Raw genomic sequence first — 18,933 nt, 5'->3', positions numbered from 1 at the left:
AACTGCTTACCCTTTATGCCTATAGCACAACTATTTTTCAAATAACTAAATATTATTAAATCATTTAATTATAATACTAAACTCTTGATATGCTCAACGTGTACAGCTTTTTGTGTATGCGTCCTAGAAGTCATCTGCTTATATAGCTTAGTTGTTTACTCATACTCTAAAAATGACATAGAACATGGGAGTCACCCTAGCAAACATGCCTATGGTGTTTTCTTTCTTTTTAATTGGATCAGATCCAGTGACAACGCCTCAGATATTAAATCAACTATAATAATAATGAAAAGCTACTTTGAAGGATAAATCTAAGTAATATTATTTGCTAAATAGGAGGCAAAAGGTTTCTTTTGCTGCAAAGTTGGACATTCCTTTTTAAACTTGCTTTATTTGTCCTTTATGCCCCTCTGATTGAAGCCAGGGTTTTAAAATCATTTTTGCTCTCCCCGATAGAGTTTAGTTATGGTTTTTGGCATTTTTATTAAAAATGGATTCTGAGGGCACCTGGGTATCTCAGTCAGTTAAGTGTCTACCTTCGGCTCAGGTCATGATCCTGGGGTCCTGGGATTGAGCCCCACATCGGACTCCCTGCTTCTCCCTCTCCCTCTGCTCCTCCTCTGGCTTGTGCTCTCTTTCTCTCTCAAATAAATAAAAATCTAAAAAAAATTTTTTTTATTATTTTGTCACATCTTTCACTGCTTCCCCCCTCCCCCTCCCCAGTATTCCAATTTTTATAAGGGTGTTTAAGGTTGTAAAGAATTTTCCATACCCTCATCTTCACATCCTGCAAATAATCTATTTTTCACTCCTTTTCTACCTACTATTTGGTCAGCAGGGGAAATTGCTTCTATCTACCAACAACCACTACTGTAACAATAAACTACCTATTATCCTTAAAATCCAACCATCTTGGGGTCCAGAAGGCATACTTAGATTCTATTATACATTAAGTCCATTACTGATAGGAGCAACTGCCCAAATACATAATTTAAAAGAAAAGATCTAAAAAGTTTATTAGTAACAGAGAATCTGGGAGACTTGCCTATATATGAAAGAGGTAGAAAAAAATATATTTTTTATTAGCACGTTCAAGGTAGTCAAGATTTTAACAAACATCTTAATCCTCACAACAACCCTGTGAGGTAGGTAAGTCATTGTTTTGTGATAAACTAGTATTATTCCAAATAAAGTGCAATTCTTAAAAGAATAATCTGCATTAGGAATAATTATGCTAATGAACCACTTATATATATGCTAATAGTTGTGTTTTTGTATACTTTGATTCATGCAATAAGGTGTCCACATAAAAATTCACTGTAAATCAAATCCTATGTAAATACATGTGGGGGACTATTTAAATAAACTCTGGGGTAATTTTTTTGTAAAATAAATCACTATTTTTTATCTTATGCAAGGTGCAATTTTCACAGTATTCACTCTAAGTGAGGCATTCTCAGCAATGTTATACTCACATTTATTCATTCTTTTGTAAGTTATTTCAACATGGCACCAAGCCAATGTAAGATTTAATTTACTGAATTAAATCTTACCAATTTGGTATATGGCAGTGAACTGTGTTGTCACACAGAAATCTCCAAGTATACTGCACGCAGTCCCAACCCAAAACCTAAGATGGACTGTTTACTGAAATTAAACAATAAAGTGAATGTTGGCAAATTGCAAAAAGTATTTTCCCTTGAGGAGATTACTTAATTTTTTTCCTTGAAATTGCAAAAGGAACAAAAATCTTAGGGTTTTGAAAACAAACATAATTTCTGATAACTATAAAATTCTAGTGATTTATATTGCAAAACAAACCCTCATGCTATCAGTTTACTACTTACAAGGAAGCCAGCAGTTTGTTACTCCAAAAATTTAGGTACTTCTTTGTTCTCTGTGCCAATATGACTTAAGAGGAAACAAATATTCCAGGTACCATTTTCTCTTAAATATATATTTAAAGTACATTTCTATTGTTAATCCAGCATTAGTAAGCATCCAGTTGCTGATATTTATTTATAGTTGTCTTATCTTCAGAATAGATTTTTATTAGAAAATTTCCATTACATTTAATTATGTTAGATTAGTTATATAATTTATTTGTAACAATAACTTTAATTAAGCTTGCAAGTTAACACTTAAAATCTGCTGGCAGGTTTATAATACTTTAGAGCAAGTGGTTAAAGTAATTTGCCATTATAAAGAAATAATTCAAGGTCAGAAAATCATTCTCACCAAAGTATTTTTAAAAACCGCTGCAGGGAAATTAGGCAAATCAACAAGTAAAAAAGATTAAGCCATCTATAAGTTCTACATTCAAATCCATACTAGATCCAACAGTGCACTTTGGATTTTAGTGAGGTAGGGCAAAAAATATAGTCAGATACATTTTGAACTGTTAAATTTATATAAACTGAAATACTGACTTGTACACCGGTTTTATTTGAATACCCAAAAAGAAAAACTGAGAATTCAAATGATGAAGTATTTTCTTGGTTTCAAGGACAGAACTGTAAAATCTTTTGAGTACATATAAATAAAAAATACAAAGGCTACAAGATGTATTTTATTTCAACATAAAGTATGCTTATATAAAAATAACCCAGGACATAGAAAAAAGAAATACAAATATTTTTGCATAGATTGTCTATATATAATATTTACCTGGGGCTAAACACTGGAAAATACACCTCTGAAACTAGTATAGTTCAACTATTTCCTTGGATACCAAGTATATACAAAATAAAAGCCCTTCATCTGGGGGAGCATGGGCAGGAGGGAAAACAATTTAATTTAGCATCAGTCTATATTTATTTCTCTGTTGCTCGAATATAAACCAATGATGACAAGAGGAGAAACTCTGGGGGTTTATTTAACAAAATTAAATTCACATTTCTGAGGCCATCGTAGTGCATCCAATGTCCATCAATTTGGAAAGCTGCAGAATAATGATGTTCCTCTTTGTTAAATAATGTGGCACCTTCCAACAAATACCTGCAAATTAAATGACAAAGTGTAGCAAAAAAGACAAAACATTATATTTAAACATTCCTGAAGTTGTTGTTGTTTTAAGTAGGCTTCAATTCCAGCGTGGAGCCCAACACGGGGCTTGAACTAACAACCCTGAGGATCAAGACCTGAGCTGAGATTAAGAGTTGAATGCTTAACCAACTGAACCACCCAGATGCCCCTTAAATTTTTATTTAAGGAATAAAAATATTGATATTGTTTGCATTGTAGTACCTAAAAAAAGATATCTGCCTGTAAAAAGCACATACTATAACTGATAATTTGGAGTAAAATATTTAAGAATTTAAAAAAATTGACATAATTTAAGTATTCTGAAAAACATTTTAACAGGTTAACTCATAATTTGTATCATTCTATTAAATAAGAGAAAACCTTTTAAAGGCAAAAAGTTAAAAGACCCTGTATGTCCTAACTTGTATGCATACATTTTTATCTATAATGCTGAAAGTAACATTTTTTGTTTAAACGATAACCTTCTACTATACACTACTTTGACTTGACATACAAGTAATAGCCAGTCATTACTATTTACTACGTGTCAGGTACTAGACTAAACACTTTACATGTGTTATCTCATCAAATCTCACAATAATGTACCAGATAGGTACTGTCATCTCAGTTTCATAGAATAAGAAACTGATGTGTAAGCTGGTTAAGTTAGGGCCCAACGTTACATTGCTTGTAAAAGGTGGGTCTGGGATTTGAATTCAATTCTGTCTATTCCATAGTCCAACTACCATGCACATTGCCAATGACTAACCCCCTGTAGTAGATTCTAATCTTATTCAGGATATACAGAATTACAGATAACTATGATATTTTCAACAATATTTCCTTAAGGGCTAGTCACAGTCATGATAGAATAGCAGAAAAATAGAAAATAAATTTACTTTTTATTAGTTTTATAAAACACACAAAAAAACACCTACTTGTGATCAGATAAATCCAAGTAATATGGTACATATGCCAGATCTTCAGATTTCCAATGCTGCATATTTAAGACAACAAAAGGGGGTGCCCCATGGCAGAAAACTCGCTGGGAAAATTCTCTTAAGCCACCACACCTAAAATTGAAAATAGGCATGAACTTTATTACACTTGAAACAAAATTGCCTTTTATCACTTCTGGGTTGTCTTTATTACTTAATTTCATAGTAAGTATAATTATCTATTTTAGGTGTGGGTAATGCTGTGGCTATATTAGTATTTTATATATCTATGCCTAGAAGTTTATAGGCTGTGAGATTCTATACAAGAAATAATACTTGCGAAACTCCAGGAAAAGCTAGCTATTTTTTTCTAAGCTTATAAAATATGTAGTTTTTTGAACTGACATAAAAGCTTTTATATGTCCATACATTTTTTTTTCCCTCTCTCAGCTGGTTTCAAAGGATAATACTGGCAGAGAGGTAAATAGTAGGACTCTTCCAGTCCTCTTTATATTGCATAAAATTCCCTAATTGCATCTTTTTGCCACTAGGATGAAACAAATTCTGTTTTCTTAGTAGTCTCACATATTAAGCATATGGATCAGAATACCACAAATCAGAATACCACAAATACAGTAAAATCTCGATTAACCGGAATACTCAGGGCACAGTATTTTGGTTCACAAACGTTACTGACTAAAGTATTAACCAGAAAACCATTTTGTTTCAGTATTTGCTGTTAAAATACATTAGTTCACTTTCTGGATTTAAGTACAATTAACTGAATGTATTTTATTCTTCCCTTCTTCTGTGATTAATTAGCTGTAAGATCATCCTTCTAAATCTTAATTCTCATTGTACAATACTGTAGATATATAAATTGTTAAGAGACTGGGATGAATATGTTCTGCCCCTTTTGAATTTTTTTAAACTATGTTATATTTTTTGGTTGCCATTTACCTCTTTCTCCTAAATGAGGAATGCAGAAAAAAATCCAGTTAACTGAGAGTCCGATTAGCTGGGTTCCGGTTAACCAAGGTTTTATTGTACCTACTCAGCAGTGGGGAAAAAAAGAAAAGGCATTTGCTTTGTATTCATCAATTAAATGTAGTATATTCTATATAGTGAAATTTTATAATGACAACACAGCATAAGATGGCATAGTAAACTATCGTAGGTATTAAGATTCTAAAAACATTAGGCTTCCTAAATATATGTGAATTGCTATATCCTGAAGTATTAATATCAAAGAACATATCTGTTCAGGTTTCTTTATAAAAAACAGAAATACTTTCATCTTAAATGTCTATCAATATACTCACCCACTCTCTTCACACAGTTCAATCCTGGAACAGAATAACTCATCCACAGCCAGTCGTATCAAGTTTCCATGAGGAATTTCTTGGGGAGGACTACAACAAATACAAAATGTATGTAAGAATTGCTTTGGAATTTTACATGTTAAATACATTATTAGGATAACCAATTTTACAGGTCAATTCATTATTAGCAAACCAAGTATAAAAGTATAACCTCTTTTTTTTTTAATATTTTATTTATTTGACAGAGAGAGAGACACAGCGAGAGCAGAACACAAGCAGGGGGAGTGGGAGAGGGAGAAGCAGGCTTCCCGCTGAGCAGGGAGCCCAACGTGGGGCTCAATCCCAGGACCCCGGGATCATGACCTGAGCCGAAGGCAGACGCTTAACGACTGAGCCACCCAGGTGCCCCTAACCTCTGTTTTTCATCTTTGTATTTGTTATAATTATAGAAACCTCTTTTTCATCTTTGTATTCGTTATAATTACAGAAATCAGTTGAACTTAATAAACATTAATACATGAAGTTTTCCAAGAAACATTAAATCTTTCTGGAAACTGATCCTGAAATATGCAGTTGTTACTTTAAAAAATTTTTGAGAGGTTTCAGTAGAGGGGATTGTGGTTTTGGGGGAAGAAAGGAGGACCCAGTTAGGATAGCTGCCAATTAGTTACATGACTAAATGCAAGTTACAGCCATTGTTGGCTTCTGTTACCTGATTTGTTAAAAAATTTCTTCCTACATGCTTCAGAGATTATTTTTTTTTTAAGATTTTATTTATTTATTTGACACAGAGAGAGAGAGCGAGAGCAAGAACACAAGCAGGGAGAGTGGGAGAGGGAGAAGCAGGCTTCCCACGGAGCAGGGAGCCTGATGTGGGGCTCGATCCGAGGACCCTGGGATCATGACCTGAGCCGAAGGCAGATGCTTAATGACTGAGCCACCCAGGCGCCCTTCAGAGATTGTTTTAAACATAGGATTAAAATATAGGCAAAAGCCTTAAAAAGTTATAGAGAATACAGATACATACTATACATATAGTATGATGAGAAATATTTCATTGAGAAGCTTAAAATATTAGTATTAATATAGGATTATAAATATTTTTATTTCAGAACATACACAAATTGATACTTGTTTTGAAAAAACAGATTTCTAAAATGCTTTTTAGTCCATTACAATTTAGAGTAATGAAACTTTTTTCCCTGACAGATTTCAAACTCCACATCATCATATCAGCAATACAGGGAAATGGACAAAGTGTATTTCAGAAACAAGAAAGACATTAATTGGCAGATTCTTAAAAAGAATAAAAGATCTTCAGCTTTCCGTAAGTAGCATGATGTTTCAATATTAAACTAAATACGCTATAAACAAATGTGAATTCAGTTAAGTCAGGGTATGTGATGTACATTCCAAAAAGGGAGTATCTATTAGGCTGCTTCTCTGGACAGGGCCAAATACACTCTGAGACACAATGTGTTTGGGTTTGTTTTTTGGTCCTGTTTTTCCACTGGCAGTTATCTTCTTTCCATCTCATGTCCCCTGGGGCTTTGATGTTTCCCAACACTCCACTAGGGCTTGCCAGTTTGGCCTTCCTCCCTATCATCATTTATCAGCCTGGAGGTCTGCCTTCTCTCTCAAAGCCAAAATTACACAGCAGGCTATAAACACCTCTCCTAGTCAGTGAAAAAGCTCCTCATATCCATATCCTCTCCACGTATGAAGAGTCCAAGTTTGGGGTTTCTGTCTATAATTATGCCCTGGCCATGACATGAAAGAATACTTTCAATCGTGTTCATGTAGAAATAGCCAACCCAACATAAATCCATTCAAGAGGTGACACATTCTAATATAGTATTAAATGTTCTTTAAGAGGTTACGTTTATGACACAAAACTTATCTACACATTCATATTAGCAATTCAAAGCAAGAATAAAACATTTTGCATACTGACTAATTCATTACTTTTCAAGTGAAATAGTTATCAGTTGGTTTTACAAAGTCAATTCCAAGATATTTGGATTTAATAAACAGTAACACTTTTGTCATGGGACTTACTATAGCCCTGCATTTGTGGGGTTGCTATGTGTAAGTAATTACACAGGGTCTGTACTTTAGGAAATACTTTACCTATATTTATTTATTTATAGCAACATTCATCTAAAAAGTATATTATCTTTGCTAAAAGTGTCAGACTTCAAAGGAACTTACTTTATATTAATTGTGCGTTGCTGATCTTCCTGCACTCGAGTTGGGCATCGCCAGTTGGAACAATAACTCTCTTGCGTGGTAGACATGAGATTTTCGAGATTTTTTGTAAAATTATCGTGCTCATTCCCAAATAGATCAATGATTAATGAAGCCTTATGAACTTCAGATTTGTATTGCTGTTTTTCCATCTTGTCCCAAATCCAAAGTAGCTTCACAGTTGTGAAACTGTAGGTGTCCATTAAATAAAGGAAACAGTCTACAAACTCTCTACCTAAATGAAGAGAGAGTTCCCTAGGGAAATTTTCATTTTCATTAAGAATGACATATAATAACATCAAGAATCCATCTATGGTGCAGGTGTTTTTCAGTCTTATTTCAACGTACAGTGGTGTACAGGACACTGCTTTGCGGCCAGCTTTGATAGTAAAAACACCTCCCCAAGGAAGAACAGGCCTCCAAAATGAGCGGTCTTGGTTATAGTTATTTTTAATTGATGCTTTGATCTCTTCATACAGTGTCTTCATCCTGCATTTTAAAAGTTTAAGATAGGACATGTAAATTTGTGATTTCATATGTTAAATGCACGAAACATGTTTAAATGAAAACAAAGCTATCTAAAGCTTCAAATTAGGGGCGCCTGGCTGACTCAGCTGGTAGAGAATGTGACTCTTGATCTCCTGATTTTAAGTTCGAGCCCCACATGGGGTATAGAGATTACTTTAAAATCTTAAAAAAAGATTTAAATTAAATTTGGTTAGAAGGCCTACCAATATAAGGAAAAAACTTAAAACAATTCAAGCTGAGCCATTTTTTGAAATATGCATGGCCTCTGGAAAGACCATTATTAGTACAATCTTTTTTGGGGTACAGGATGAGCATTTGATAGACTTCTATACTAATTATATTGCAGATTTTATCTTTGATATAAGAAGACCCTGAAATAAAAAATTCTAAATGCAAACAGAGCTATTTGAAGATGCAATCTAAATTTGGTTGGGTGCATTCCTAATGTAAACCTCTTTCTCCCTTCAAAATACAAGCTGTACTTCATTTCCTTTTTAATATGCATAATTCCACTTATGAAATTGCTATAATGGAATTCTTAGTTGGGCTACAGAATAATGGCCAATTATCTTTGAAAGACCACATATGAAAAGTAATCCAGAGTACTTAACTGAATAGTGGCACAGCTGATATAAAAATCATTTCTATGCACTTTGGGATTTTCACTTGCAATTTAGGACCATGCTGGATATTCTATAGTTCTAACTACAGAGGCATGCTGTGAAGATCTGACTCAGAACTTGGTAAGTAATCTGATTCCCATCTTTGAATGTTTTGGGAATGAACTGGGTGTCCTCTTTATTTAAACTGTTATTTATCCTCCTAACTTTGAGGTTAGCTAAATGATTTGTTTTTAGTCATTGATAGTATTATAACAAACATGTTCGTGTCATGTGTGTTATATAAAGCAACATTTTAAAAAAGTTAAAGAATACTGAATTGAAAACACTGCTTTACTTGGCACAATAAATGTCTAAACTAAAAACATCACAGGGTTTCTCAATGTTACTTCTATGGAAAAGTATATTTTCATGAAAAAGGAAAGCAAAGCATCTGAGGAAGAGGAAGTGAGAAGTCAGTGACTCAGGTGTCTTATTTTGACAATCTTTTCAAAGTGCCACACACATCCTCCCAAGCACAACATAAATCCAATACTCAATACCGCAGACCTATGTGTTTTATTTCTGTGAGAAATAAAGTTCACATGGCATATAGAGTTGTTGAATCACTATGTTGTACGCCTGAAACTAATGTAACATTGTGTCAACTATACTTCAGTTAAAAAAAAACTGTTTTACACTTTAAAGAAATTAAATTCAAACTGATTTTACAATACTAGCAGACTAAAAATTCAGTTCTACAATATATTAAACGCGGGCGCGCGCACAGTATTTTCGTCTTGAGGCAAGACTGAGGGCTCTAAAATATTCAACACTATATTTAGTCTTAAGTGTAGATGTTTATTCATAGTCGGTAACATGTTGTTGGCTCTAGTCAACCATTTAGGAATCAGAGGGCGTGGTAAATCTGGAGCCTCAGGCAAACACAAACTGTTTCTTCTTAATGTTTCTGGAGCAGATTTTTAAAAATTCATATAGCATTCAAATACTTTTAAAAATGAAAATAACTTTCTTCATGGTTTTACTTATTTCTATTTAATTTTTAAAAACTTTGTAGCAAGGTCACAAGCCTGAGCTCAGATTCCCAAAAGTTGCATTGGGAAGGAGCCGTAAATCTCTGCACTATTTTTCTTCAAATTATCTTTTAGACATGACCAAATAAGGAGTAGCTACAGCAACAGTTATACTTAAGAGAAACAAACTACAATTTTATATATACTTATATATACATAAAATGAAACTAACTTCTTCAGCCTTTCTCTGGGGGAAGGGAAAGGACAGGGGAGGGAGGACTGAAGAATAGAGGACACTTAATCGTTTCAGTATTAAGGTGGTGATGTTATAAAGTAAATTACCACAAAAATAAGTAAAAAAGGTGGTGAGATGGCTGCAAAGAGCTTTACTTCAAACTGTCTTAAGATTTCACCACATCGTCGAAAAGACTGTTTCGTTAGGCACTGTATTACAAGCCCTGGAGGATGTAGCCTGCTGGCATTATTGTCCTGATTCAACAGGCCCTCCAGTTTAAATAAACCTGGAAAACTCTCCAACCTCTATTTCCTTGGCAAAACGACGCCTTTCTCTTGCGGTCATTTTCAAGGGTGACCATCTGTACTCCACGCTGGTCGTGAGGACCAGACCATTCGCCCTAGGCACTGGATGCCAGACTCCCTAAGAGCTCGGCGGTCCTAAGGGTTCCCTCTCGAATCAGCACCCCGAAATAATCTGAAAAACGGCCACGCGCTCCCCCTTGAAGCAGCGCGGGGCTTCGGGGCAGGGACCTGCTGGGCGCGCGATGGGCGCCCGCCTCTGTCCCCCGCGCTCCGGCCACGCCTACCCCGCCCCCGGCCCTCTGCGCCCGCTAAGGCCTGGCACCGAGGGTTGGCCCAGCACGGCTGGCAGGTCCCCGAGCCTGGAGCAGGTGAAACGGCTGGACAGCCCGGCCCGCGTCCAGGTAGTGTTCCCCTAGGCGCCTGGGACTGCGGGCGCTGGGCGGGAGGGCCGGGCCGCGAAAGGCGTTCCCACACCGACCAGTCTCCGTCCACCAGGAAGCCGACTTCTCGTACCTCCCCGGGGACCGAAAACCGTCGGTGCCGCCGCACCGGTCGCCGCCGCCGCTTGCTCATGGAGAGCCCCGGCTGCCGCCGCCGCCGCCGCTTCATCTACTAGCACCGTCCGCTGTCTGGGCCTCCCCGGCGTGAGTGCTGGGTTCTGGCACCGCCTCCATCGCACCCGCCGCGGCGGGAGCCACAGCAGCTCCAGCGCCCAGGCCCGATCCGACCCGACCCACGGAGCCAGGACCGCAGGATGCGTAGCTTCTTATTACGGAGAAAGATTCGGCCTGACCTCCGCCCCCCTCCCCCCAGTCCCTAGTACCCAGCCGCTTGACGGTGCTGCTGCGCAGGCGCGAAGACGCCCCTGCCAAACCTGCGTGTGTCGGGTGTGTACACAGCATCCAGATTCGCCCAATGGGAGCCAAGATCAGGTGCGGGGGGCGGGACCTTGCAGAGAGGGGCGGTGTTCCAGTGTTAGAGGGTGGGTGGGGCAGCCGGAAGTGGGCAGGGCTTGCATGGAGGCGGAGCTTTGTTGGCAAACCTGCCTGGCTTTTTGAGGTTTGTATCCTTTTTAGGACCTTGATTTTCGTTTGTTTCTAGGTCTTGTCTTCTTAAATTCTTAACTCAGAAGGGGAAAGGTTTGTTTTCCGAGCAAATTTTAATTATGCAAGCTTTTAAGTATATAGTTAAGAAAAGGTGAATTAGTGGGTTAACTGCTCTCTTTAGTTTTCAAGGTAATCATTGGTCAGGGTGCTGTAATTTACAATATAAGGTAATAACATTTATTGTCATTAGATAGTTCTAGTCCCACTGTAGAGATGAAAAAAAAAAAAATGAGTTTCAGAAATGTTGAAGTACCACACATTAAGTGACTGCTGGGAATTGAAGCCAGAGCCGCTTAATGCTACAGTCAGTGGGCTCAACCATTATTCCTATTACGTAAGACCTAGTTCTTGTATCCTTCCTTAAAGAGTCGGAGCTCATATGGTTAGCTCCCGGAGAACACAGGCCACCCTGGAAAACTACCTTCCCCGCCATTACAAATGCGGATATTGTTGGGATATTCCCCATCCAACTGTACAGCAAATAATGATTGTCTGGAAGGTGAAACCCAACCTCCAGAACATGCAATACAGAGAGCTCAAGGCTAGTCCAACACATTAGTTGTTGTCCTCAGTCACAGCTGAATCTGGTGGATCCCTTCTTGACTAGCGATCGTCAGTCAGGACTATGGCGGGAATCTTCCTCATCGACCTCCCTCAAAGGGTCTGGTGATAGAGGAATGGAGCGTCGGAGAGAAGGTTGACTTACTCAAAATAATTACTGCAGATGGTGATGGGAAGAAAGGGACATCTCTCAGAACAGAGGGAGAGGAAAGAGGCTCTGGCCAAAAAGGAAGAATTGATAATTCTGGCACAGTCTGCTCTTTTCAGTTTCCCTGTTTTTCTTATTTTGTATGGCATTTCACAGATGAAGAAACCGAGGTTCCCAGAGATTAAATAACTAGTGTGTCTGTATTGGGATTTACATGCAAAAGGTTTACTCTCAATATTAAAACTATCCTGCAAGTAGAACACTCGTGAAAAATGTTTATAAATGTGGATTATATGATCAATTGACAATCTCCCACAAGACACGGAATTAATTTTATACTGATTGGGTTATTCTCTTCCTGAAAACAGAACCCAGTAGTGGTGGTTGTCACCATTGCTGGAGAATAGCAGAGAGATGGCTCATTGTGCTGAAGCTTAGCTAGGCGACAGAAACATGGATTCTTTGCATACTTGGATAATTCACAAACCTCACTGAGGCCTTTAACTGAGATTTCCATTCTGCTTCCTCTCTGCACCTCAAAATCTGCCAGCTGAGATAGAGGTGTTTTTTTTTTTTTTTGGTTTTTGTTTTAGACAGCTCTATTGAGGTATAATTGACATGTACTATGTGGAGCATATTTAAGGTATGTAATTTGTGAAGTTTTGATGTATATATACCCCATCATCTAGTCAAGTGAATATATCCATCATCCTCAAGTTTCCTGAAGCCCTGTTGTAATTTCTTCCTTGCATCCCTCCCTGCCTCCCACACCTAAGCAACCACTGATCTACTTTCTGTCATTATAGACTCATTTGCATTTTCTAAAGATTTATGTAAGTAGAATCAGACAGTTTGTATTTCTTTTTCTTTGGTCTGGTATTTTTTACTCCGTATCACTCTCTAGACATTTGTTCAAATTGTTCTGTGTACCAATAGTTCATTCCTTTTTATTGCTGAGTGTATTCCATTATATGGATGTACTGCAACTTATCCACTCATCTGTTGGTGGACATTTGGGTTGTGTTTAGTTTGGGGCTATTACCAATAAAGCTGCTATGAACATTTGTGTACAAGTCTGTGTGGACATATATTTCCTTTTTTCTCGGGTAAAAATCTAGAAGTGGAATGGTTGTGTCATATGGTAGATGTATGTTTAGGTTTAAAAAAAACTGCTAAATGGTTCTCCAGGGTGGTTGAACCATTTTACATTCCCATCAAGACTGTAGTCAGAGTTCTATTTCCCGCACATCCTCAACAATATTTGGTATGATCAGTCATTTTTAATTTTAGCCATTCTAATAGGTGTGCAGTGGTTTTAATATGTTTTTAATATGTTTTTTAAATATGTTAAATTTTTTAATATGTTTTTTCCTAATGACTAATGATGTTGAACATCTTTCTGTGTGATTATTTGCTATCCGTGTATCTTTTTTGGTGAAGTGTCTGTTTAGATCTTTGTCCCATTAAAAAAAATTGGGTGGTTGTTTTTGTAAGTCTTGAGAGTTCTTTATATGTTCTGGATACAAGTTCTTTATCAGATACATGCTTTGCAAAGATTTTATTGCGGTCTGTGGCTTGTCTTTTCATTCTCAACAAGAATTTTTTCTTTTTTTTAAGATTTTTATTTATTTATTTGACAGAGAGAGACACAGTGAGAGAGGGGACACAAGCAGGGGGAGTGGGAGAGGGAGAAGCAGGTTTCCAGCTGAGCAGGGAGCTTGATGTGAGGCTCGATCCCAGGACCCTGGGATCATGACCTGAGCCGAACGCAGATGCTTAACGACTGAGCCATCCAGGCGCCCTCAACGAGAATTCTGAAGAGCAAAAGTTTTAAATTTTAATAAACTCCAATATGTTCTTTTATGGATTGTGCTTTTAGTGTCATTTCTAAGAAATCTTTGCTTACTCTTAAGTTCACAAAGACCTTTTACTCTGTTTTGTTCTAGAAGTTTTACAGTTTAGGCTGTATATTTAGGTCTATGATGCATTTTGAGTTACTTTTTTTTATGGTTTAAGGCATGGATTCAAGTTCACATATTGTTGTTCCAGCAATATTTATTCAAAGGCTATTTTTTTTCCACTATGCTGTTTTTCTGCTTTTGTCAGAAATCATTTTATAAACATTTTATTTCATATTTATTCGTCATCAACTATATGGCCGTGTGCTAGCATGGAGATATGTACCAGTAAGTGTTCTTTGGTTGCAGAAACTAGAGATCAAATATTATCAATTTAAATAAAATAGAAATTTATTAGAAGGATGTGAAGAATAATAGAATTAAGGGAAAAGTTGAGCAATTAGGTCTCAGATAACCTGGTTGATCAGAAGGCAGGTAGTTCTCCCCAGGACAGTAAGATCCTACTAACAAAAGAAGAGGGAATGGTGGTGGGCAGATATCTCCTATAGCAGTGCTTCCCAACTTTTTTTACAGCCATACATGATAAATAATTAGATTTGGGCAGTGTATGAGGGTAAACTGGTGGAGATTAGGAGGTGTCTAAATTGGGCGTGGTAAAAAAAATCCATCGCATTTTCTTTATATCATGTAATTGTAAGGAAAACACAAGTATTAGGGAGATATGAAACATTGAATTTATATAAAACTTCTCAATAAAATCTATTTAAAAATTTGATGAGAAATTTGAGCTTGTTTCCATGATATGATTTTTATTTCAAACCTTTATTCAAACTTAATTACAATAATACATAGGGAAAAGTGTACCTATCATAATTACATAGCTTGATGAATTTTTACAAAGTGAGCACACCTGTTGTGTGTTCCAGTTACATATACTCGCCTAACAAATTACCCCTAAACCTGGTGGCTTAAGATAGCAATATTTATTTTGCTTATGAATTTGCAATTTGGGCAAGGCTTGGTAGGTTAAATTAAAGGCTGGGGGCTGGAATCATCTGCAGGCTCCTTCACTTATATGTTTGGCTGTTGATACTCCCCTATTGGCTCGGACTATAGCTATGTCTGTGACCAGAACACCTCCACAGGGCCTTTCCACGTGATTCCTCGGTTTTTTCATAGCATGGTGGCTGGGTACCCAGGGTGAGCATCCCAAGAAAGAGGGCCAGGTAGAAGCTACAGTGCCTTTTCTAACCAGCACTGGAAATCATGCAGTGTCAGTTCCTGTGTATTGTTTGTTGGGCGCAAGTCACTAAGACCAGCCCATATAAAAGGGGAGGGAATTGGACTTCACCTTCCCATGGAAGGGGTCTCAAGGATCTGTGGATATGTTTTTAAACTCCCACACTTACCTAACCAGCGCCCTGATCAAGAAGCAGAACAATACCAGTGCTCCAACCTTGCCTTCCTGTCATTACCTGCTGCCCCAAAGGTAAACACCATCCTGACTTCTAATAGCATAGAATAGTGTGGCCTATTTTTGTAATTTATATAAATAGAACCATACAATATGTACTCTTTTGTGTCTAGCTTCTTTCAGCATTGTGAGATTCATTCATGTTGTTCTATGTAGATTGTTATTATTACTGCTTAGGATTCTTTTGTAAATAGCACATAATTTATTTATCCAATTTATTGTCAATAAGTATTTGGGTAGTTTCCAGTTTTGGCTAATCTGAGAGGTTCTGTCTGGTTTGAAATTCTAGTACATGTCTTTTGGGACTTGTATATGTAATATACACATACATTCCTGTTGAAAATACATGCAGGAGTGAAATGACTGGATTTATGGTATGCATATGTTCAGTCAACTTTGATAGGCACTGCTAAACACTTTTCCAAACTCGGACACCTGCAGTGAGTAATCATGATCATGATTTATTAATACTGGAGTTTATGCTTGAAATGACTATACACATCTCATTTCAAGACCTATTAATAATGATATTCTCAGGTTCTTGATGGTTACCATTGGCAGAAGGCTGGGCTCAGCTGGCTCTGTTGAGCAGTATTGTGGCTTCTCCAGCATGTTGTCTTCTCACACGATGGCTCAGGGCTGTAAGAGCAAGTGTTTCAGTAAACAACACAGACCCTACATGGCCTTTTATGACCTAACCTCAGAAGTATACCCAGTTTTTGTACACATAAGGAGGTGATGACAAATAGCAGAAGATGATTTATTTTTTTCACTTGACAAAACATCTTTTATTTGTCATCAATCAGAAATCAGATATTCTTTTTTTTTAAGATTTTTATTTATTTGACAGAGAGAGAGATAGTGAGAGAGGGAACAAAAGCAGGGAGAGTGGGAGAGGGAGAAGCAGGCTCTCCGTCGAGCAGGGAGCCCGATGCGGGGCTTGATCCCAGGACCCTGGGATCATGACCCGAGCTGAAGGCAGACGCTTAAGGACTGAGCCACCCAGGTGCCCCAGAAATTAGATATTCTGATCCTTTAAAATTGTAATCTAATCATTCTTCGGCTGACAAGTGTAAGGTTGAAATTCCTTATGGTAATGACAATGGATTTACAGTCCGTTCAAATTTTTTATATCAAGTACCTCAAAATAATGATGATGTTTTTCCCTAAAAATATACAGATGTTGATTTACTCATCTTAATAAGCATTATTTGGGATTCTAATTATTAGTAGTGAACTATTTTTAATATCACTTTTCCAAAGGGTGAATTTTTGTTTTGAATCTATAAACTTTGTTAGTAGATGTTAAAGTAGGTCTAGAGGGATAATGAAGTGTGTATCCGGGATAGTAAAAGTGCCTGAAAAGATGAGAGAGAGGACGACTGATATTTGAACTTGGAGACAGAGAGCCTTTCTGAAGAAGTCCTCGTGCAGACACAGCCAGCCCATGGTGACATCTCAAGGAGAGATGTAGTGGAATAAAATACCCTGATATCATTTTTCTACCCCCTCTGATATTGTGACATGTTGTCAATGCTTTTATTATTGTATTCTTTGAGAGTGGCACCTTTTCTATCTCCCTTGCTTCATTGATTGACAATATTGATAATTTCCATGTTGGTTGACAAAAATGAGTTGATTCTGCAATTGCCTAAGGTCAGATCCATTTTACTTCTGTCTTTTGTGTTGTGGTCGTCATATATTTTTTACTGCTACATGGGAACTTAAGAAATAAGAAAAAAAAAGCCCTTTTTATTTACCTACATGTTTGCCATTTCTGGTGCTTTTCATTCTTTTCTGTAGCTCTAAGTTTCCATCTGGTATCATTTCATGGCAGCCTTAAGAACTTCCTTTAATATTTTCTGTATTGCATATCTGCTATGTTCGCTTTTAAAAATGGCTGTGCATTCTTTGACACTTTTTCCACAAAGATACTGAGTCTTTATCTCCTCATCTTGAATCTGGGAAGGCTAGTGATTTCTTTGACCTGTGCAGAACAGCAGAAATGAAACACTATGACTTCTGAGGCTAGGTCATGAAAGACTGTGAAGTTCCTGCTTTATTTATTTGAAAACTTGCTCTTAGAGCCTTGAGCCACCATGTGAGAAGACTGCCATGCTGGAGAGGCCACATTCTGGTCAACAGAGCCAGCCAAGCCCAGTGGTCTAGTCATCCCTGCCATGGTGCCAGAGATGTGAGTGAAGTTGTTTTTTATATATATATATATATATATATTAATTTTATTATGTTATGTTAGTCACCATACAATACATCATTAGTTTTTGATGTAGTGATCCACGATCCATTGTTTTCATATAACACCCAGTGCTCCATGCAGTATGCGCCCTCCTTAATACCCATCATCGGGCTAACCCCTCCCCCCCCAAAACCCTGTTTGTTTCTCAGAGTCCATAGTCTCTCATGGTTCATCTCTCCCTCCGATTTCCCCCCCTTCATTTTTCCCTTCCTTCTCCTAATGTCCTCCATGCTGTTCCTTATGTTCCACAAATAAGTGAAACCATATGATAATTGACTTTCTCTGCTTGACTTATTTCACGTAGCATAATCCCCTCCAGTCCCATCCATGTTGATGCAAAAGTTGGGTATTCATCCTTTCTGATGGCTGAGTCATATTCCATTGTATATATGGACCACATCTTCTTTATCCATTCATCTGTTGAAGGGCATCTCGGCTCCTTCCACAGTTTGGCTATTGTGGACATTGCTGCTCTGAACATTGCGGTGCAGGTGCCCCTTCTTTTCACTACATCTGTGTCTTTGGGGTAAATACCAAGTAGTGCAATTGCTGGGTCATAGGGTAGCTCTATTTTTAAATTTTTGAGGAACCTCCACGCTGTTTTCCAAAGTGGCTGTACCAAATTGCATTCCCACCAACAGTGGAAGAGGGTTCCCCTTTCTCCACAACCTCTCCAACATTTGTTGTTTCTTTCCCTGTCAATTTTTGCCATTCTAACTGGTGTAAGGTGGTATCTCAATGTGGTTTTGATTTGAATTTCCCTGATGGCTAATGATGATGAACATTTTTTCATGTGTCTGTTAGTCATTTGTATGTCTTCTTCAGAGAAGTGTCTTTTCATATCTTCTGCCCACTTTTTGACTTGATTATTTGTTTTTTGGGTGTTGAGTTTGAGAAGTTCTTTATAGATCTTGGATACCAGCCCTTTATCTGTAGTGTCATTTGCAAATATCTTCTCCCATTCTGTGGGTTGCCTCTTTGTTTTGTTGACTGTTTCCTTTGCTGTGCAGAAGTTTTTATCTTGTTGAAGTCCCAAAAGTTCATTTTTGTTTTTGTTTCACTAGCTTTTGGAGATGTATCTTGAAAGAAGTTGCTGTGGGCGATGTCAAAGAGGTTACTGCCTATGTTCTCCTCTAGGGTTTTGATGGATTCCTGTCTCACATTGAGGTCTTTCATCCACTGTGAGTTTATCTTTGTGAATGGTGTTAGAGAATGGTCGAGTTTCATTCTTCTGTATGTGGCTGTCCAATTTCCCAGCACCATTTATTGATGAGACTGTCTTTTTTCCATTGCATA

The 18,933-nt window shown here is 37.4% G+C and overlaps 1 protein-coding gene and 1 long non-coding RNA gene across 4 annotated transcripts in view; one reads left to right on the top strand and one right to left on the bottom strand.

Annotated features, from left to right (window-relative positions):
* Positions 1 to 1,061: 1,061 nt before the first annotated feature.
* DORIP1 (dopamine receptor interacting protein 1) lies at positions 1,062 to 11,063 on the bottom strand. Of its 2 annotated transcripts, XM_025870133.2 has the most exons (5): positions 10,746 to 11,063; positions 7,496 to 8,020; positions 5,285 to 5,374; positions 3,963 to 4,097; positions 1,062 to 2,997 (listed from the first exon to the last, which is right to left on the bottom strand). In XM_025870133.2, the coding sequence occupies exons 2-5, from the start codon at positions 8,017 to 8,019 to the stop codon at positions 2,814 to 2,816; spliced, it is 933 nt and encodes a 310-aa protein (XP_025725918.1). In that variant the 5' UTR covers position 8,020; positions 10,746 to 11,063; the 3' UTR covers positions 1,062 to 2,813. The 2 variants fall into 2 exon arrangements, with proteins under 2 accessions (XP_025725918.1, XP_073751248.1); XM_073895147.1 differs by lacking the exon at positions 10,746 to 11,063 and having other exon boundaries at positions 7,496 to 8,049.
* Positions 11,064 to 17,473: 6,410 nt separating this feature from the next.
* Positions 17,474 to 18,933, top strand: part of LOC141373161 (uncharacterized) — a 49,989-nt gene continuing 48,529 nt past the window's right edge. For both annotated transcript variants that reach the window (XR_012378863.1, XR_012378862.1), the window contains exon 1: positions 17,474 to 17,574. This is a non-coding gene — a long non-coding RNA (uncharacterized lncRNA). The remainder of the gene's footprint in view (positions 17,575 to 18,933) is intronic.

This window comes from Callorhinus ursinus, unplaced genomic scaffold (genome assembly GCF_003265705.2).
Source record: "Callorhinus ursinus isolate GAN/ISIS: 27379988/994484 unplaced genomic scaffold, GSC_fseal_2.0 scaffold8, whole genome shotgun sequence".
Lineage (NCBI taxonomy): Eukaryota > Metazoa > Chordata > Mammalia > Carnivora > Otariidae > Callorhinus > Callorhinus ursinus.
The sequence above is the reverse complement of the archived record's forward strand: the minus strand, read 5'-3'. Positions and strand labels throughout refer to the sequence as shown.

Coding starts and splice junctions, on each gene's coding strand:
- DORIP1 (XM_073895147.1), bottom strand. CDS start 8,049: ATGTCCTATCTTAAACTTTTAAAATGCAGGATGAAGACACTGTATGAA. Junction 5,375..7,495: donor CAACGCACAATTAATATAAA/GTAAGTTCCTTT, acceptor TATTTGTTGTAG/TCCTCCCCAAGAAATTCCTC. Junction 4,098..5,284: donor GAACTGTGTGAAGAGAGTGG/GTGAGTATATTG, acceptor TTTCAATTTTAG/GTGTGGTGGCTTAAGAGAAT.